General features: G+C 35.3%; 2 protein-coding genes, 1 long non-coding RNA gene and 2 other non-coding genes across 9 annotated transcripts in view; 4 read left to right on the plus strand and 1 right to left on the minus strand.

The window, feature by feature from the left end:
* LOC112456111 lies at positions 1 to 18557 on the minus strand. 2 transcript variants are annotated; one of them, XR_003040923.1, is made up of 3 exons: positions 18470 to 18557; positions 716 to 794; positions 1 to 293 (listed from the first exon to the last, which is right to left on the minus strand). It is a non-coding gene; the product is annotated as an uncharacterized LOC112456111 (long non-coding RNA). The 2 variants fall into 2 exon arrangements; XR_003040922.1 differs by lacking the exon at positions 18470 to 18557 and adding an exon at positions 18018 to 18146.
* Trnas-gcu lies at positions 170 to 251 on the plus strand. The gene has a single exon. It is a non-coding gene; the product is annotated as a tRNA-Ser (tRNA).
* On the plus strand, positions 6482 to 16700 carry LOC112456106 (sodium-independent sulfate anion transporter-like). 4 transcript variants are annotated; one of them, XM_025018422.1, is made up of 9 exons: positions 6482 to 6675; positions 9607 to 9797; positions 10221 to 10379; positions 10689 to 10967; positions 11332 to 11641; positions 12001 to 12303; positions 12828 to 13062; positions 13339 to 13571; positions 16554 to 16700. In XM_025018422.1, exons 1-9 carry the CDS (start codon positions 6627 to 6629, stop codon positions 16571 to 16573), a joined length of 1779 nt encoding a protein of 592 aa, XP_024874190.1. In that variant the 5' UTR covers positions 6482 to 6626; the 3' UTR covers positions 16574 to 16700. The 4 variants fall into 4 exon arrangements, with proteins under 4 accessions (XP_024874190.1, XP_024874191.1, XP_024874192.1 ...); XM_025018423.1 differs by having other exon boundaries at positions 6484 to 6675; positions 10242 to 10379; XM_025018424.1 differs by lacking the exon at positions 6482 to 6675 and adding an exon at positions 8267 to 8857.
* On the plus strand, positions 7182 to 7263 carry Trnas-aga. Its single transcript has one exon. It is a non-coding gene; the product is annotated as a tRNA-Ser (tRNA).
* Positions 18289 to 21974, plus strand: part of LOC112456107 — a 17220-nt gene continuing 13534 nt past the window's right edge. Inside the window, exon 1 of the mRNA XM_025018426.1 lies at positions 18289 to 18786. The gene's annotated coding sequence lies outside the window, so the exon portion shown is untranslated. The remainder of the gene's footprint in view (positions 18787 to 21974) is intronic.

Genomic DNA, 21974 nt, shown 5'->3' on the forward strand with positions numbered 1-21974 from the left:
AAATTCAATAATAAATATTTTTACGGATAATCGAATCTCTTGTACTTTTCGACTCGGGAACGATTCGTTATGAGAACTTCACATTCACTACTTAGAACATATATAATCTCAATTACGGACGATTACAACGGACAAGTTGCTTTGGTAAACGCACTTCCTTTTGGCAACGGACGAGGTGGCCGAGTGGTTAAGGCGTTGGACTGCTAATCCAATGTGCTCTGCACGCGTGGGTTCGAATCCCATCCTCGTCGTTCGCTTTTTGTTGGCTCGTGATGGTCTCTCCTATCCGGGAGCTATGAGTGAAAATCGAGATATCAATCGCAATTAAATTCACAATCGCGTGGCTTACGAATAGCATGTGTGGACATTTAAACGTGATTAGCGATTTAATACATTAAATATGCACGTAATAGTTAATGTGTATGTACAATTCCTTTGATGCGTCGTTGCACGAATTATGCAAAATAATTAGTTATAAAACAGCAGCATTTTAATATATATATATATATATATTTTTTTTAGAAACGTAAAGTAGTTCTTGCTTTTTGATGAACCTAATTCTTTTTATTAAATAATTAATAAATAAAAAATTTCTAATTTTCTCGTACAAAATAAAGAAATTGGCATAAAGTTAAACAAGTAAATAGCTTACGATGATAATGTGTAAATAATTGAAAATATTTTTGACACAATTGCAACTAATATGAATACTTACGTAATCCATAATTTGCTGAAAAAAGTGGGAATGTTTGAGTACGTCTCTGGAGAAGAGTCATATCTGCAGAAAAATAGCTCTGAAACAGTCGAATGATACGACGGTCTTATGTAATATATATCATTATCGATTCGCATGAATGATTTGTTACAAAACCGACAGAAAGCTTTTTGTTAGGAAATTGTGTAAATACGAAATGGAATGATCAATCATTTCAAACGTTCTGAAATAGAGGAGAAAAGAGTACTCGCACATTATTAATTACAACATTGTCTAGAAACACAGCGATAAGATTCTAGAATAAAAAAGCTCGTTAATTATATGATTGTAGATATATTCTTCTTCAATAAAGATATTTCCAATAATAGCAACAATAACAGCAAATTATAATAATTACAATTAGATATAATTTAATATTATACTGATGAAAAATGTCACGTCAATTATGCTGCGATTACATGACAAGAGATTTATATGGAATTGTAGTATAATGCTCTTGTTAACTTCTTATAATTTGACATCATTTTGAGATGAATTTTCTAATAATTATTCTAATACAGAAATAAAGCAACACACAGCTAATGACAGCACAGATAATGGCGTAACATACGATTTATTTGTAACTTTCGCTAGCTTTGATATCGATTAATCAATTGTTCGTGCATTTGTAACGAATATTTTCGTTCTAATAACAATGCGATTACCTGGGTCAATTCTGTAAAAATAAAATGTATTTTTGATAAATGAATAGCGACGATACGTGTTCAACAGAACGAATAAATATTGACGTTTTCGATCATTGGGGGATCTTACATCTAATAATGATAAAGCTACTCGTCTTGGAAAGTAAGAGGTCTAAGTTTGAACTTTAGAATGATATTTTTATTAATGATAAATTTCTTAGTAGATTTATAACATGCTTACTAGCAACAATAATATTAAATTGCAGGCAAATTTAATAATAAGGGATTACATTTCTAATTTTGGCATGAAACTACGTTTCAAGATCGAATTGTAATCTGCACGTGGTGGAAATGTAAAAATGTTATCGTTAGACACGAGATCTTGGTCAAATGAACAAGAGTGCAGATAATATTTGTTTATTCTGTAAAATCGAATTTGAAATCATTGACACGTGCACTGGAACTTTGAAATAGTAATCGCAATCGTATTATGTTTTTATGTATGTATTTTTAACAAGCCGTCATGTGAATAAAAAGTGACATATGTTTACAGTTTGAATGAATATTTTCCGCATTCTGGAATTTAGCTCTCGACGTCATTGTTATCAGTAACATTTTTTTTTTTAAATAACGCCATAAGTATGTATTATATACAGTGATTAAGATTAATGAGTTTGCTCCGTTCTCTGTAATTCATTCTGTTCTAAAAAGTATGTCAAAACAAGTATAGTTTACATAAAAGTTTAATGCAGTAAAAAAATTATCGTATAATTATGTTATAACGGCTACTCACTTTTATCGTTGCTTTTATAACAACTTTTATGTTGACAACAGATGAGCATGAGGTGATGACAAAGATAGATTAATATGATTATAAAATTATTTCTGGATTTTCCCTGCAATATTATCCGTCTTTCCTTCCTCTGTCAATATTATTGTCTATCTTAGTCTGTGAGGTTTTGCCATTTTTACAAATCATGAAAACAATCTGCGCGTTCGCGTGAATCCCGTTTGCCTTAATATTCAAGATTGCGTTTAATTATTTTTAATGACGCGATGTTGATAGATTCGTTTCTCGCAGTCATGATTACTGATGGGAAATTGCGGTTTACAACGAAACACGCTGCTAATTTTGTACGACACAATCGGATAGTTATATCATTTGAATCGCGGATTGATTTAAATATTGGAACATATCACGCGCGCGAGATGCGTTTCTCGCGATATCGAGTAATACACACCATTTTATCAATATTTCCACACTCTTTATTGACCGACTGATAAGCTAAGCAAATACAATTTGCCTGAATTTGCGATGTACGATGATACTACACGTGTTTGCGTATCTTTAAACATGATAGATTATATCATCACATAACATCTTTCAATATAATAAGTATGTTTCTGTCTGTTAAGTTCCCGCGTCGAGCTATATTTGCCCCGTGTACCTTTCTATCAAAATGAAGCAATCTCATAGTATGGAAAATAAAATGGTGTTATCATTTCCACACCTCCTTATTACGGTAAACAGCACGGCGTATTTTTGAAGTGGTTATCCCCAAAATGTCTAATCTTATTAATGTAAGTATCACTCGAAGTGCCTTTCTCGCTCTCGTAAACAGAATTCGGCTCTTCGAGTGATATATTTATAATATGATTAAATTATTTTAATTTAAATCTTTAATATTTTTTGTGTTCTATTGTTAGGACATGATTTTGATAATAATATGAAAAAAGATGCATCTAATCTTGAAGCCTTTAAAACTGATTCTGTAATAACATTATGACTTATAAGTATTAACTTATTTTGTAATCCTCTTCTAAAAAGGAGATGTGAAGTTTATTGTTGCCGCTTTTCCGCGATGCCGATTGGTTCTCTTGCTGCGCTTACTTCATTTGCAGCTGTCATTGTATATTTTGACAGTTGTGTATAATAGGGTTAATAGTGAAATGTTAAAGATAAATAGCGCGCGCGTAGCGCGCGTCTGTAGTGTCTAGTGTACATAAATTTTGTGTGAAACATGTATGTTCAATTATTTTGTGACATGTGTTAAAACTTATAATAATAGATTTTCAGTGATATTTCAGTTATACGAAAATTGTTGGATTTAAAAAATTCAAGAATACATGAAAGAGTATTACAAATATACACAAAAAATTATAAAATAACTTAACACTCAATTAGATAATGTACACAGTCACATTTAGACTTTTGTATTGGATGACGAAGCGAAAAGAAAAATGTTGAATCGAACTACATGGAATTTTTTCCATGTTAGAAACATTAAAAGAATTAGAGAAATTTCAACAGTTATTAATGGATAACAAAATTAATCGTAAATTATTACGTGCATTTTAAAAAACAATTTTTAATAATAATGATCTACAGAGAGATTTAATCTCTTTTATTTATCTTTTTTAGATAGATACCAAATGGCACGAATAGACGGAACGGACATCAAATCAATAACATTTAATATCTTACGAAGAATTCTGAGCGATTCAGTCGGGAGTATATTTAGCTATATGTCAGAGGGGAGGGGGGACGGAGAAATCTTCATTCTTCAACTTATATCATTGTCACCAGTGAACGGTGGTATTTCTGTAAGCATGTCGATCGTCAAGGCGTTCAGACTCCCACCAATCCACAGTTTCACTATGATTACTCCTTAGAATCTCTGAAGCCAAGTCTGAAGCCATATATTCCATCTTTCCGCAGAACGTGTGTGTCTTTGTGCCTTGTGAGTGAGCGATCAATATAATACACAAAAGATAAAGAAGAGTAAAACGTGTGTGTATGTATGTGTGTGAAAAGAGAGATAATAAAGATGAAAATAAAAAATAAATTACAAAAAATAAGGAACGTGTGCGTGAAGAATAAAAGTCGAAAAATTGAGATTCAAGATGGACGAATAACAAGTAAAGAAAATGAGAAATAAAAATTAAATAATCGATAAGATAAATAATAATAGATATACCAGATACCTATACACCTACAGTAAGCTTTCTTGTACTCATATAATCCTGTAAGATTCATAAAAATCACTGTTCCCAAAAAATATATTTACTTATCACTTTTCTTATAATAATACTTATGCTGATCTAAAACTGAAATTCTCCTTAATGACCGAAGATTCGACACAACCGAGGACATCAAAGAAAATTTATATTAAAATATCCCTTTTATTTTAATAATTTTTTATAATGAAATAAAATTATACGTTCCGTATTCTATTCTATACAATTAATATTTCTTAAATCTTTTGTATATATATATGAATAATATAACAGTGTAGCAGTGCAACATGTATATCTTAAATTGTTATCTACATAGATGGATAACAATTACGCGTATCGTGAAAAATATCCGTGCAACATGACTCACAAAGAAGTCTTTCTGACAGTTTGATATTTGTATACGTTTAAAGAGAGGAAAATTAAATATTAAATATTAATGTTAGATATAAAATTAAAGATTTAAAACAGCTTATACTCAATATTAAATTAAATGAATAGATATATAGTCTTAATAATTATAAGGCACGAGTATTTAAATACAATGCGTCCAATCGAAAAAAGATGTATTAAATATGCATTCTGGAAATGTTAAAACATATTAATAAATTCTGGTATATCAATAAATACATTTGCATTCAGAGTGATATATTAGATATACATGTAAAGAATCTACAGATTTTCTTATAATCGTTATTATTATTTATAATTACTTATAATTATAATCTGATATTAGTTAATATGACTGTCGTTTAACCACATAAATAATTTTGTTGGTAACAAATTTTGTCAATTGTTCCAAGGCTAAAGCAGGGACAAACAATAGCAGGAAACGACGCTATCACGTACTAGATTAGATTGCAATTAGTGTGTTAATCATTGCCAATTACATTGCACTTTTTCAGATATGCTACGCGCAAAATTCAAACTATTAAGTAATCTAAATTGACATACTTATCAAGAAAACAAAAATTATTTCCTGTAGTTTAAATTATTTTATTTAGATTTAAATTATTTTTCACAGTACATTATTGTGTAATTGTGTATACTCATTCTTAGTATTTTTTTAACGGGGCAATTAGTATTTAGACGCATAAATAATTTCTTGGAAAATAATATAATAACATACACTCTGTATACAATTCTCAAAATATTTTAATATTCAATTTTTTAATAACGAAATTGAAGCTCATTTCACGACACAAATTCAACTGTGTATTAAAAAATTCTAAATAATAGAAATAATAGTGGACAATGAAGTGTTCTGAAAAATATTATATTTGTGAAAAATGATTCTCAATTTATCGAAATAAGATATCTTTGAAATTATAAAAATTTTATTAGGAAAAATTTATTTTCATTTATGTCTTATCATTCTAACGATGTATGCTTAGAAGTCGATTTTTTCGAGGGAGTGTTTTATCCCTTTGAACATAAGAGTTCTTATACATATATATAATTTTGATCTGCACGACCCATATCCTGCGCAGCGATCACGTAACTTTTCCCGTAGGTCGAAAACGTGAAAAGTGAAAAATTTCATGTGACTATATCTTTTTCTATTCACCATCAATTGAAAGAGATAGTTACATGAAACTTCCGCCCTACGGAAAAAATTACGTGATCGCTGCCCAGCAGCTTATCAAAATCGGAGGGGAAGATACTCTTAAGTGTATTTCCTTGTAAAAGTTATTCTTCAGAAACTTTATTATTGAATCCATTGTACATACAACAGTACTGCATTTAGCGAGATAGAGAAAAAATTAAAGGCGCACCGAAAAAAAAAATTGTTAATCTTAACAAAAATATTTAGTCCGATACGTTCAACTAAACATTTTCGTTAGTTAACTAAACATTAGTTGTTTCAATTTATTTAGTTTCTTTAATAAAAAATTAATTAATTCAACTAATGTTTAGTTAACTAACCAAAATGTTTAGTTGAACGTATTGGACTAAATATTTTTTGGGATTAATAAATTTTTTTTCTCAGTACGATATCTTCGTGCATACGTATAGGTATGTCGAGCGACACGCGACACGCGGACTCGAGGTCGCGGAGAACGCCACGTTTCCGTGTTATCGCTCGCGGACTACGCACGTGATCGCGCGCAGTATTCTGCTTTATCGACCTTCTCTAAAAATCAAAGGATGCACGGCTGCATGCAGCTGTACACGCTCCTTCGTTTCTCTAGCAGCACGTCTGATCCCGCGGAATGTTGCTTTTACGAGGAAGATTCGACGAAACGACACCGCTCCTGTCGAGTAAGTTCCGCTTCAATCTTTACGGACGCGCCTCTTATGCCAGGCGTCATCATTCTCACCGATTCTAATCGAACTGTCACTTCCGCGTCATTCTCTCATAACGCATACACTGTTAGGAAACACTACGACGCAAATGTAAATGCGGAATCATTCGATCTCCTCGTTTCATGGGCGTAGGTATTCTTGTATATATATTTTACATTATTATATTGTTGCAATCTATTTTTTTACACCTTTATTTTCATGCAGTGTTTTATCATTTGCAATTTGTTTTTATTCTTTTATCAATTATTTTAAATTTATTTAAATATAATGTGGTAATCTTGATAAAATTTGATTTATATTATTTGTATCATCAATTTTTCATGTTTTCATTACCTGTTGTGATTTTTACTTGATTTACTGATACAATGCTTTTAAATTAAAAGAAACATTAAGACAAATTCAATCACAACTGGGATCCGTTTAAATAGTATTCTTATTAAACAAAACCCATAATCGTTGTAGCAGTCGTGGCCGAGTGGTTAAGGCGTCTGACTAGAAATCAGATTCCCTCTGGGAGCGTAGGTTCGAGTCCTACCGACTGCGAAAATGATATTTTTTTTTTTTTACAGTCTCGTAACTATAAAACGAGGTATGAGTAAATAGAAACTTAAATATTATTTTTTTGGAACAATTTTTCAAGGATTCTGTCTGGGGAGAGAAACATCGTATAAATTCGCTGCTGTAAAAATAATGCACTGTTTGAGAAGAGAAAATTAACTGAAAATATATTTTCTATAATTTAATAGGACACTGAAATGGCAAGGTTTATAATGTGCATAATCTAATTTATCAAGGAAATTATTTTGTAATATCCTATATATAATATATGCAAAATGCTGTAAATAAAAGAATAGAATATATAAAACAAATATTTTATATAATTAAATATGTCTCTTCTACGACAAATATAAATCATGCTATGTAATTTTTTCAATTAACAGCGCGTATAAGAAGTCAATAATTAGACTAGAGGCAAGAAAAAATTAAATTGTTACGTCAAACAGTTAACTGGCGATATTATTGTTTCTTTGTTTTCCGTTATCGGAATCTCGCAGACAGCGGCGTATTCTATAACTGTTTATTTACCTTCTCGTCGCGTATAAGCATCCGTACGTGCTTAGCAAATATGTCAGGTCATGAGACACGGTATGCTCTGGTGATTAATGAAAATCTCGCTACCACGCACGATGTTCCGAAGACAGTAATTAATTAAACTTTGTTTCTCCTTTCTCCAGACAGACGGGAAGTGTACACGCAGGCACACATATATGCATATATGTATCTATTATAAATATCATATAATTTTTTCTTATGTACTTAAAAATATTTAACCTGCTAAAGTAGGTAACATATATATATTTTCTAAAATCTGTTTTGGTGAAGTTTCGAACTTAGGAATAATTCAAACTAATGCATTTTAATAAAACTATTCGAGATGCTATTATTTTTTAGTATCGGATTTGTAAAATAAATGAAATTTCTAAAAAAAAAAGTGTATAAAACACAACGCTTGCGCATACAATTTCGTAACACCTAATTATATGAAAAGAATTCTGGCAGTTAGAATTGCCGATAGATTTTTGTCGCGTTAAGTAATTCCGCATAATCTTTCACACAGATCTCACGTGACGCTCCTATGTGTTTCAATGAGTATATTGATAGTGTCGTTCTTTGCGACATTATCACATGACACGCGAATTAATACCTCGGGAATTAATTCGCCGTTGTTAAACATGGAGATGAGATTGTAATGCTAAATCGACTGTCTCTTCCGATTGCCGTTTGTTTGAGAAAATCTTATCTCGATGGCTGCCACGTGACACATTAAACGCTTTATCGCAATCTGCTAATCAAGCACTTGAAAAATTATTGCAATTCCTGTTGTAATGGATTATCAAGAGCACTAAAGGTTTCAGTGTTAGATGAACACCGTGCCGAATCGGGAGTCTTTTATTCGCAATTGCCATTTCGCAGATCGCGTTTCTCCCTCGAAAGTTCACGTCGATAAAGCTATATAAGTTTTAACGCGTCAATACACGTCAATTTCGCGAATTGTGTGAAAAAAATTCAGCAGTGGAAATTATTTCATTTATGTGCTGAGAGAAAATTAAAGTGTAAATCGAGACTATGACGCTATGTATGTATATAATTAATAATATATGTAGTGCTGTACTGAATATATAAATTTATAATATATTGATAGAATATGTGAACGGTTATTATTAGAAAGGAATATCTGCACGCGCGTTGCAATTTTGTAATATCATGTTTGCGCTGTTTTCGATATCGCAACTATCGTCAGAACTTTGAGAGGCGTGACTATGATTAGTTAGTAGTTTTGCAATTTTTGACACGATGCAGTGGCTGTGATGATAAGCTGATGATGATGCTTAGACATCGTCGAATTTTAACAAACTGTTTCTTAACCAATTAAATAACGTAAAGCGATGTCTATAATGAGTCTCGCGTAATTTATCTGCCTTTATTATTTTATTATTTCAATAAGAGGAAATAAATGTAATTAGCGTCACATTCCTTTTTCTCAAACGAAAACTTCGTGGACAATTTATCTTCTCTAGTTCTCTAATTTTTTACACTTTAACATCTTGCTTTACGTTGAAGAAGATTTAACGATATCTTATATTATTTTAATATATTAATATATACCTTTTACTTAAACATTCAAGAAATTATTATCTTTATATCATTATCGACGTCATAATTATTATTTTCAGATACTAATTATTATTATCAAACATAATTGAATTAACATGCATTTCTCCGGAACTTCATACGGATTATTTAACAAGATTGTAATCCAAATTCTTGTTTCAATCATTTTTGCAACTGTTTTTGACATTCACACGTTCATTATATAAATTATAGATCCAAATGTTAGACTTTCTCAAAGTTGCGACCTCAAGGGGCTTCTCCTACGGAGGATACCGATTCTAGCATGGCTGCCTCTGTACAGTTGGAGCAAACTTCTGCAGGACACTTTGGCAGGGTTGACAGTGGGTCTGACCGCGATACCGCAGGGCATAGCGTATGCAATAGTGGCTGGACTTCCGGCACAGGTGGGTAGATGATATGAGCGTACTTGCTACTTGCTACATAAACAGACTTCCTTCTGCGCATGACGTTCAAATTCAAGCTACCATAAAATTTCAACATTTTATCGTAAAAACGATATACTTAATTCTCCGACAAATCAATTAAAATATCCCGCGGCATTCCCGACAAAATTAAAAATCCTCGATACAGCGTATCAATTTATACAATTCTAAATTTATTACAATTCTAAAATAATTTTTGGAAGAGATCGTGAGAAGGATGTCAACTCTCACGATAATCTTAATTTGAAAACAAATTTGAACTCGTACACTCGTTGAACTACTCGCAATTTTTCGCTCGGTTAATTGAATCTCTCGAGTATTTTGAGGATCTGTCCACCGAGTAACTGATCTAATCTACGATAGTTGGAAGACGACTCTCGTTAGGTGAACTTTTCAAAACTTCAGTATGGCCTGTACAGCGGTTTCATGGGTTGCTTCGTTTATCTGGTCTTCGGTAGTAGCAAGGATGTGACGGTGGGACCCACCGCGATAATGGCATTAATGGTGCAAAAGTACGTGACCAGTCTTGGAGAAGATATCGCCGTAAGTGGCATTTATTAAACCCTCGTCCAAACTTTGAAACTTAATTTTCGAAACTTAATTTTATATATCCTTTATACTTTATATAGTATATATAATTCCTTTCATTTAATATATCCGTAGTAATGTATGTCAAATTAACATAATTTATCAATATACTTTTGTTCTGATACATTCATTTTGCGTCTACTTTCAAATTACTCGCGAAAGTAATCATTTTAAGTCCATGGTACTTATAATCACGATTTCGTTGCAAGATATGTATTTTACTTTAATCTTCCTTTATAAAGCTCGTGTGAAATTCCTTTTCAGGTGCTCGTGTGCTTTTTATCAGGCGTCGTGATCACGGTCATGGGAGTGCTTCATTTGGGGTTTCTCGTAGACTTCATAAGCATGCCTGTAATTTGTGGCTTCAGTAATGCAGCGGCGATTATTATCGCCACTTCTCAATTAGGTACCTTGCTGGGTATAAAAGGGCGCAGTGACTCCTTTATCGACGCTATTTCAAACGTTGTTAATCATATAAAGGAAACTCAACTCTGGGACACAGTGCTAGGAGTGTGTTCGATGGTGGTGCTGGTTCTCCTCAAGGTAAAATTGATTAAATTGCAGGATTACTACAAAGGTTGTATTATATCACAAGCGCTGATCGCCTTTAGGAAATGTTTTCAATATTTTATTCAGATTTTTTATTAGAACTTCTTAGCACCGACTTAAATTTTTTATCGCTAATATTTATCCGAATTTAATATAATTAATATAATTTACGTAGAATTTAACGGTCCAATATAATTTTTAGCACATTTTGTAACTTTCTTTCCTTAAAAACCAAATTTCAATCAAGTGATTAATCATTTCTGAAAAATTGTATTTTTTTAAATAAGATTAAATATCAGAGCAATCATCAGTAGATACAGTTGAAGCATAATTAATAGACTAAAATATTCGAAAATAGAAACTGCCCGGCAAGAAGCTGGGAACTCCTTTCGAAAAACTCATGTGGCTAATCTCCTTGGCCAGAAACGCCATAGTCGTGATAGTTGGAATTCTCATAGCCTCCGTGCTATTTTCTCACGACATCAAACCGTTTCAAATTACGGGCAACATAACCGAGGGTCTACCACCGTTTTCCCCACCTCCGTTTACCATCGTGAACGGAAACCGTACGTATACCTTCGCAGAGGCAGTCGGCGAACTTGGCAGCGGCATCCTCTCGATACCACTCATCGCCATATTGGAGAGCATTGCCATCGCCAAAGCGTTTGGTGAGTACAAATATTGATGGCAAATTTAGTTAAAAGGACTTTACTTCGATTAAGCGATAGAAGAAAATCCTGCAGTCGGTGAAGATATGATTTACTTATCCCGGAATCTCGTGATAATTATGAAAGACTCACAAATAATTCATTGAAGCGAACGCGTGATTAAAAGCACAAATTTCTTGAAGTGCCCGATCTCTCGAGAAGGAGAAAGAGTACGACCTCTGTTCTCCTTCCCGTAGATTCGCGCCCGGATCTTACAAATTATTGAATTATCGGGTTCTCGCGCGCTCAAGCTCCCTTCAATAATAAATTTACGAAGTGAAATTTTACGACGCGTTTGAAAAGTTTCGGCAAATTTGCAGCGAAAGGAAAGACTCTCGACGCCAATCAAGAGATGCTGGCACTCGGCCTCTGCAACATATGCGGCAGCTTTGTGAGATCGATGCCCGTGACTGGAAGTTTCACCCGTACCGCCGTCAATAATGCGTCTGGCGTCAAAACGCCGATGGGTGGTGTTATCACCGGCAGTTTGGTGCTTTTGGCATGCGGCCTACTGACATCTACTTTCAAATTTATTCCCAAGGCTACGTTAGCGGCGGTCATCATAATCGCGATGTTTTACATGTTCGAAACACACATTTTCCTTGTTCTCTGGAGAACAAAGAGTAAGATATTTTAATTACTTACAGATACTTTCCAGATATCTCTAAATATTGCTCGTTTGATGCTTTCTAGATGTTTTTTTTTTTTCGATTGTTTATTTCATAACGCGAGATATACCTACTAATTAAATTTAAACTTGAAAAGTTTGTTATAATAATTTTCTTCCCAAATGTAGAGAATTTTGAGAATCGAATTATTTGATAAGTTAAAAAAACTTAAAAATAATCGTGAAATTTATTGCACATTCCTATAAATAAAAAAGTATAAATGAGAAAAATGGATTCTAATTAAATAAAAATAAAGTTCTCTCTTGTAGTAAATTCTTTTCCTAGATTACTATTTCTTGACTGTAATTATACATTAAATTCTGCTTTTAATAATGTGAGATACAGAAAGCAATACGATACTCGATCGGGAAAGCATTAAATACAGCTCGTTATAAATTATCTGTCGGTTAATCTAGTTTCTAGTCTAGTTTCTATAGTCTCTGAGATTAATCGACTTCTCTTTCTCTGGCATTGAGCAGAAATCGATCTAGTGCCGTTGATAGTGACGTTATTATGTTGCTTGGCGGTCGGTTTGGAGTACGGTATGATCGCCGGGATTGCGGTAAATCTAATTCTCTTACTCTATTTCGCGGCTCGGCCCGGGTTATTGATCGAAGAGCGGATTGTTGATGGCTTGACCGTGCTTTTCGTATCGCCCAAGCAATCCCTGAGCTTCCCAGCGGCGGAGTACCTCCGAGAGCGAGTAATGTCGTGGTAAGTCCCACCGCAAATCCGCGTAAGAAATGATTCGGACGCGCGCGTATACCAGGTGCCCCGAAAGAGGTGCGAAACATCGTAAAATTTTTAATAGCATACAATATCTTGGCAACTTGAATAAGAATTTCGTTAAATCCACAAATAGTATTTTTTCTTGTGTGTGTCTTTATAAAACTTAAATCGCAAGAACGCACGCTTTTCTCGCGTACAATATATGCGTTTGAGAAAGACGGTGTTTATTTCAGAACATGCGACTTTTTGTTGCGTATCTAGGTGCGACAAGAGGCCGGCAAGCTTACCGGTGGTAGTGGAGGGCCGTCACGTGCTCAGAATTGATGCCACAGTCGCGAAAAACCTAGCATTGCTCCTGTCGGATCTCGCCACGCGGGATCAGAAGATCATTTTTTGGAATTGGTGCGAGGACGCCAGACGGACTTTGATAAGTTACGACCCGTCACTCGCGAACTATTGTAAATCGTCCGGCAGCATAGCGCAGATATTTGCAGGTAAACTTTCAGTCTCTCACTTTGTCGCTTTCTCTCGACAAAAAAATTGCTTGTTTACGAATAGAATTTCTGAGAATTATAATGGGTGTTTTCTTTGAAGTATTTGTATGATATTTCTTTTTCTAACGTGATCTGGATATAAAGAAAGATCCGGGTTGAAAAAACGGATTGAAAAATCTCTGGTAATGCATAAATCTAAATAATTTGGCATTCAGGTACGATCGATATTTTTTATATTCATTAACGACATAAATGTATGTAATTGGCCCTTCTTTTTTTATTGAGTTCTCGAGTAACTTCTTGAATAACGACTTGATGTAAAAGGCATTATTGTAGGTATGTCATAGCGTTCTGAAAATTACTTTCATATTTACAGCAGGGTGAATATTTAAAGCAGCGTATCAAAGAAGATAGATGCCATTTATAAGAACATAAAATGAATACCAAGAGTATTCCTTTCAATTTTCTCGATATTTTCACGAAAATTAAATAAGATAAATTTGTGATTGTTTTATTTAAAATACATAAATAATCTAATCCGAGGGTGTATTGATTGTAATCGCGTATTGGTGTAATCATGTATTGATTGTATCGGATATTAAGGATAATCGTTTTTACATAGTTTTCTATTAAAAAGTATCCTACTTTTGCATCATCATTAACGCCATGACGCATTAGTTTGCGAGTTTACGAACCGCATATTTCTCTTCCCGATACTCGAGGGGAAAGGGCGGACGGCGTTTCGAAATTTTCCGCGCTTTATCAGGCTCGACGTGACGCGCGCGAGTTTGCAAATTTACGAGCCCCTGCGCTTTTGAGGAGGGCACATCCGATGGTACTCGAGGGGGGTTAATGGATTGTGGCGTCTCTGAAAATTTCCGTATTATCAAACTCGACGAGACGTGAAGTTCGACGAGAGCACATTTGCGAAGAAAAAAAATTTGTGGTTTTATCACTTTTTTTTCGAGAAGAATAGAAACGTGAAAGACAGTTCTTCTCGATAGAAAATTTCGTTCGATCAGAGGAGCTTTTTCAAGACATTATGTATTCGCGAAAGGCATCTATATGCACGTTTTTGTGCATCTAAACTCTGAACAGTGGACTTTTACATGGCTTTCCAATTATAACATCAAATATCTTGAAATTAAGATATGAGCCAGACATTTTCCTTTCTATATTTTCTGACTTCAAAGGAAAAATATTCAATCTCTCACAAAATATTTTATATCCAAATAAGAGCGCTAGATTCGCCACGATAAAAATGATGAGTATTTAAAAAAATTCTCCTAAAATGATTCTTCAAAAATAATTTTGCCAAAAAAAATTTAGAGATGCACTTTATATCATTTCTACGCGTTTGCAAACATTATTTTGATCGAGTTTCCTCCTCAAAATGTCATAAAATACAATATCGTAAAATTATCGGACCAAACTTAATTCCCAAGATATTTTATTCCATTGATTATAATTGGACACCCTGTGCATGCTGCAGCTGCGATCGAACATCGCGGGCATTTACGCGGCGACCTATATCATCACGTATGCGCATACCGAATCACTTATGACAACCCCTCTTCCTCTCCGCTCCCCGGTGTACCGGAGTATTACACTTCGAACGTACACCATATTGTTTCTATCGTGTAACGGCCGCGGCGCGAGGCGGTAGTTACATATAACAGAGCTCGCAGTATTCTAAACTCGTTTCATTTCGCATAGAAAAAACAAATCTCCGCTTAATTCGGGCATCGATACGCAGCTGACATATTAATCTGTCATAAAAATTTTATGCAGTATATTCAATCAAATTGTTTTGAATTATTCCCAATTTGAGATTAATTATATATATATATATATATATATATATATATATATATATATATATTTTTTTTTTTTATATAATGTATTAAATATAAAAAAAATAAATATAAAAGTAAAAAAATATAAATATATATAAATAAATATGTATATATATATGAAATGTAAATATAGGGTGAGTTAATAATTATTCACTCTATTTCTATAATTTATTAGAACAACAGTGGAGAATTACGATTACATCATTTTTCAACATAGCCCCCTTTTCAATGCACTTGCTTTAGGTGCATATACTCTAAAAAAAAAAATGTTTTTAGTTTGTCTCTCAGCCATGTATATGCACCGCTTCTTGCATATGTTGGTCCGTGGCAAATCGACGACCTCTTAAGGTGGTCAAGTGGACCAAACAGGTGGTAACGCCGAAGCCTATTGTCGGAAGATGTTTTGTTGCATGACAATGCACGCCCACATACTGCTGTCCACACCGTTCAAACGCTTCAGAAACTGGGCTTCGAGGTATTGGAGCATCCTGCATACAGTCCAGATCTCGCTCCCTCGGATTACCATCTGTTTGGTTTACTTAAAGATGCCTTAAGAGGTCGTCGACTTGTTACATAGACCAACATGTGCAAGAAGCGGTGCATACATGGTTGAGGAATAAACAAAAAAAAACTTTTTACCGAGGGTATATGCAAGCATTGTGGAACGCTAGAATTAGTGCGTTGAAAAGCAAGGGGACTGTATTAAAAAACAACGTAATTGTACATTCTCTATTGTTGTTCTAATAAAAATTACAGAATTAGAATGCGAATAATTATTGACTCATCCTCGTATTAATATTCAAAATAACCATTAGTGATATGTAGAATTTAATGTGTGATTTCTCTTCCTATAATTATTCTATCAATCTATCGATTGTTTCAAAAGTTTTAATAAATATTTGTTCCAAAGTCTCCATTATTTATTCATTTTCAACTGATATTTTTTCATAATTTCAGAAAAAAGAAACTTATTTAGATATCAAAGAACTCTATATGCAACACAATATGCAGACTGTACATATATTTTACCTCCCTTTCGCAATAATCGTTGTTAGTAATTACAAGATTTTACAATAATGACTGTCGAACACAATAATTAGATATGCATCTGCTTTTTTGTTTTCAGGTGAGACCGTGATTCGCTGACAGAGCTACCGCCATAACAGACCCTGTGTTCACTAGGATAAATTGTTAAGCGCCCAAGTTTTCGAGGCGCAACGTTAACGTGTACAGCATTTGTGATAATAATATTAAACGTGAATTTCGAAAACAACCATTTTCTTATGCATTCACAGCGTTCCCCTTGTGCATTCTACAGTGAAATGTATATAAACGTATACGCTATTATAGTGTAATGTAAACGATAATGCGATCACAGCCACAAGGTGCACGTAGATTATTGATAATATTATTTTTATCGTCGGGAAGGCGATGAACGTGTTACATCAACGACAGGGTTGTTACCCTTCATTTTTATCATCGTTCCTTTATTATAGAACGAGCGATCTTTTTCTGGATCAGTTGTTAATATACTATCCAAGATTATCGACTGAAATTATAAAGCAGAACTCTCTACACAGTCAATATAACTTACAGTATATACATTTATATGTATATTCCTTCTTTCATTTCCTTTTTTTTCTCTCTTTTGTTCCCTTTTTTTTATACGTACAGGATATCCCAGAATTCGCGAATTAAAATACTGTGAGAGTGTTCTCGAGTAATTAAGTATATCAAAAAGTCTTGCAATTTTTTCATTCTAACAATTTTTAACAATTCAGCAACAATTCTTTGTTCAACCGCAGGCTACGGTTAAAAGTGATTACTTGGTCTGCAGATCACGCGCGCAATAAATAAAGTTAACGACCGCGCACTTCGCGCGCTCATTGATGCTTTAAAAATAAAAAAATTGTTACTATCCAGTATATCACCCGTGTACGATGATCATGTGTATATGAACCATCGAAATATCGATCGTAAATTAGTATATGCATAAGCGAACGGCAGCATAATTTTTTGTCTAACGTGTGCAAACGCCGGGTAAAGTACACGGTCATCGCACGGTATACACGCGAGTCATGGACAGGCAGTGTCGTTTAATCGCCGCTCGTGAGTGGCCATTTTTAAGCTCTCGGAATTCAGGAATTGTTACTCGGAATAAAATATCGCCAGGACTTTTATTATCACTTAATTTTTTAACGCTTTCCTTGCTACAGTATATTCATTCGCAAATTTATGTGTGCGAATTTGTAAGTGTATAAATATATGTTTATATAATTATATAATTATAAAATTTTAATTACATGTATATGTATATAATTATATAATTACATATATATATACATATATATATATTTTTTAATATAGCTTTGTAATTATATGTTATTATGTCTGATATATGCATATAATATTTTCATATTTAATATATTCATACATAATAAGAAAAAATTGTCTTATTCCGATTATACATCGTACATAACAAATTGCCGCCTAACGCGCGATTCCTCGACGCGAGAATCCCCACCCTCGGCGAGATAAACAAATTCCGGGTGAGAATTTACAATATTTACATATAAACAAATTTACATACATTTTGCGCCGTCTGCAGTATTAGATTCTCCAACATCAGAAATCATTTCTCGCTTCGTCGATTCCCGACGAAGAAGCGGATCCACGAACCCAGAGGAGTGCAGTGCCGTGCTCGCGGCCTCCGAGCGCGAGCGGGTCGGAGTTCGCGAGCTTCGAACGCGCCCTTTCGCTCGGCAGGGACGCGCAAGCGTGTAAACGGCGTGCGCCGCGCGGCCAATCGCGGCCCCGCGGGTAGTAGAGGGTGCTCCGATCGATGCGGCCGACGGCGGCCGCGAGCCGAGAGCGTGTTCGCGTCACCGCGACGTCGGTCGTCGGTGTCGGTTTGGTTTCGCGCGGCGCGGCTCGCACAGCGTCACGGCGTGATGAGACCCGCTCACGATTAGGTCGATCGGGGCCGACCCGGTGAAGGCAGGGTTGCGTGCGTGCGTACGCGCGTACACGCGTGTTACCTACCTATACTCGCTCTCACCCGCCCGTCCCGCAGGTCCTGCTTCCTCTGGGATCCGTCGCACGGAGGCTTTCTTCCCTTCGGCTTCCGTCGCGCGTACGTATTAATACGTTCCCCGCGGCCGTCGGATGCGTCGCGACGGCGTGCCGCTCGCCGCACCTTTTTGTTTACCCGCCCGATGGTTGGCGACGCTCGAGATCGTCGTCGCGATATGAGCGCGAGGCGCACGGCCGCGGCCGGCGGTGGCAGCTGTCACAGGGATGTCGGAGTCGGGACACCGCGGACAGGCGACGGGACATCGCGCGGACGTCGTGCGCTAATCGTGAGTAAAAGAATCTCTTTTATTACGCACCGACGAAGGGCGGCCCGACGAAGGACGCCTCGGCGCGCTGCGCCGCGCAAGGGTTGCGCCGCTCGGCGCTCGCTGCACCGCGAGGTCGGTGTACCGCGCCGTGTGCACGCTCGATACTTAATTTTTTCCACCTATCCGCTTTTTCCGCCCGTCCTTCACGCGCGAGGCGAGATCGAGGGGGAGCTTTCGATCTGCCTCTGCGAGTCGCTTAAATCGCCGAAAGTACGACGTGGCCCCAGCTGGGCAGGAAGGGCTGGTGGAATTCGGCGGGTGAACGAGCTTAATTTTCGTGAAGCAGAAGGTAATTAAGCGACTTGAGAGACATTTGTGTCTTTATTTTTCTTCTGGCTCGCGAAGGTGAACATTTAAAGTTAAGTTAGAGATCAACTCCGTCGGCTGTAGTCATACTTGCTTAGAATTTTTTTTTTAATAATAAATGTACGCTTATTCAAAACGCCGTGTACACCGGATACATTTCGACGTTCCTCTTCTCCATTTCAGTTTTTCTCAACGCTGATTATGCATTTGCAGAAAGATCTTTCGTGAATTTCTATATTAAGGAGACTGTGGGAATGCTGGCTTATTCACAGCGCCATAATTATTTCCTTTCCGTATTCAGCGTTTTTAGGTTTATCCACGCTTTTTTGGGATACGAATGTTTCTCTTAAATTCATCCCGTTTTCTTATTTAATTGTAAATTCAGCTTTTCTTATTTCTTATTGCGCTCCGCGTTGCGAGTATACAATTGGCTCTTCTGTTGGGTCTCTTCTACAAATCTAGATCGGTCTGTGTATATTTACTTCGCAGACCGAGTTCCTTTAAGTTTTCGATACGGTCGATTGAAAACGCCAATTAAGCTTTCATTCGCGTAATCGTCTGAAAGGATATCGACGAGATATTGACAAAACATTTATTTTTCTTTTTCATCTTAAAAACTCGTGAAACCTATAAGCAGTACTGCTAGCTCGAAATTATTAATAAAAAGTATATATAAGAGAGTAAGGTGTTCCACTTCCCGCACATTATTTCTTAACCCTAGAATCCATGACTGGGGTCGATTTCGACCCCAGGCGAACTTTGAACTACGCTCCTGAGCTAGCGAGTGACATTATCGACTCAGGACCTGAACCATAATTCATTTCAACTTTCTAAAAGTAGGGTTATGTCGGGCGCAGCGTTAGTTGTTCGCTAGCAGTGAAGTAGCACAGTCGTAAAGCGGGCGTGGGGTCGATATCGACCCCAGTCGTGACTTGCCGTTTGAGTTTCGTCACGGTAAGCTAATTTTATTTTTTCGCTAGAATCAATATATATCATGTATTATTACGTAATCTGAGCATAAATAGTCATAAATATTATTTAAGACGAAATATCACACAATTTAGTCGGTAAAAATCCCGTTGCCTAAGAAGATTGACATTTCGCAGAAAATGGCTGGGCGATATAATGTTTCATTTTTTTCATATTTTTTACTATTTTGTATCAAATAAAAATGAAATAATACTTAAAATACAATTTTTTATGGTTTTTTCATCGACTTTTTCCGTATTTCAACTTTGCGAATTTCTTCATCTTTATAGTCCCAAATAAATATACTTTTTGAACAGAACATAGCGATGACAATTTTTTTCTAATAGTCTAATGTGTCCTCTTTAAAACCCCGTTTGAAATTTTAAAATCGGTTGATTACAAAAAAAGATACAAATTTTTGTTTAAAAAAAGAGGTTTTTGCTGATTTTCTGCGTTTTTCAGTCTTTAAATGGATTTTTCACTAACTAAACTTGAGTAAAATTAAATTTACCGTATACCATTCTCTTCGTTATTAAAAAACGAAGAAATTCATGTAGGTTTAAAGGCCCTTTATTTCTGTAGGACCGGTTTTACGATCAAATAAAGCGTGGGGTCGATATTGCCCCCAGTCATGGATTAGAAGGTCAAAAAAATGTATCATGGATTCTAGGGTTAACGACAAAGTCCTCGATAAGTCTGGAATCAATTTCTCTTTTAGAAATTATCGAGAGAGATCGTCTTTTACGAAAAACTCTTCAACTTTTCAGCGACACATTTTCCGATTAAGCTCCAAATCGAAATTTTATTAAAACGAACTATATTCAAGATTAACTGAATAATTCTAATTCATTTGAATCCTTAAGTTTTATTCAGCTTTTTTTCCCATTCGCTTATAATACGGAAACCGTGCTCCAACATTTTCTCTAAAAAAAAAGTAATCTCTAGATGGATTAAAGAATTTGTCGTTAAAAAATAATCTGCGGAAAGTAGGGCACTCATTGTCAGTAATGTTCCTCTGCGCGCGTGTGTGTTTAATGCACGAAATATTTTTCTTTATATTTGATATACATATGTGTATAAATGATATATAAATGATATAAATTCCCACCCATCGCGCTTTTAACGTCAACGGAAAATATTGACTTGCGGTCTTCACTAATGCAGGAGGCAGGTTTATCTCAATCTTCATTATATGTAACCGGATATGTGATACAAGTTCAAACCACATGAAACGATAGCTTGTATAACAGGTGACGTTCATGTATTTAATACACACACGAAGAATTGCTGTCGAGCCGAATGTTGTCTTATCGCGACGTCAATATTTTTTTTTTTGCGTTATTTGTCGCACGAATACGCACTCGCCGAACACTGAATTCCCATTCCCATATATTAGATTATGTCGATTAAGCCTGTAGATTATATTTGATTGTGTCACTGCGTTTTAGCTCCGATTTTCCTCGCTTATATATCACCGATTAAACGGTTTGCCGATAAATGCGAATAAATACCACGTGATATCGTAGCAATTATGGACAATATACTCGGCATTCCGGGCCAACGTCAATTTCCGGGCCGCTTTATTGTTCGTTGACGTTACAAATTGTTTTCTTGCGCCTATTACACGTATTTGATTTGCGTACTACAAAGTAGAAATACAAATTCAATCGATATACGTGTACATGGAACAAGAAGTCGTGCATCATTAAACGCGCACGTGATTACCTACATGTGATTACGTGGACATAAACGGTTATAGACAAATCATTTCTAGAAATTTTTTTCTTTCCGGTGAAAATCTCTCTTACCATTAGTCGTAATGTTTATCAGTTATTGAGCCGAAGGCTGAGATTGTTAAGTTTAATTCGACT

This window comes from Temnothorax curvispinosus, unplaced genomic scaffold, assembly GCF_003070985.1.
Source record: "Temnothorax curvispinosus isolate PA1 unplaced genomic scaffold, ASM307098v1 QBEX01006657.1, whole genome shotgun sequence".
NCBI lineage: Eukaryota > Metazoa > Arthropoda > Insecta > Hymenoptera > Formicidae > Temnothorax > Temnothorax curvispinosus.

What these genes read in the sequence shown, in the direction of transcription:
- LOC112456106 (XM_025018422.1), top strand. Translation starts at nt 6,627, where the DNA reads ATGTTGCTTTTACGAGGAAGATTCGACGAAACGACACCGCTCCTGTCG. An exon ending in AACGACACCGCTCCTGTCGA is followed by an intron (nt 6,676 to 9,606) that starts GTAAGTTCCGCT and finishes TATAAATTATAG; the next exon opens with ATCCAAATGTTAGACTTTCT. An exon ending in CATAGCGCAGATATTTGCAG is followed by an intron (nt 13,572 to 16,553) that starts GTAAACTTTCAG and finishes TTTTGTTTTCAG; the next exon opens with GTGAGACCGTGATTCGCTGA.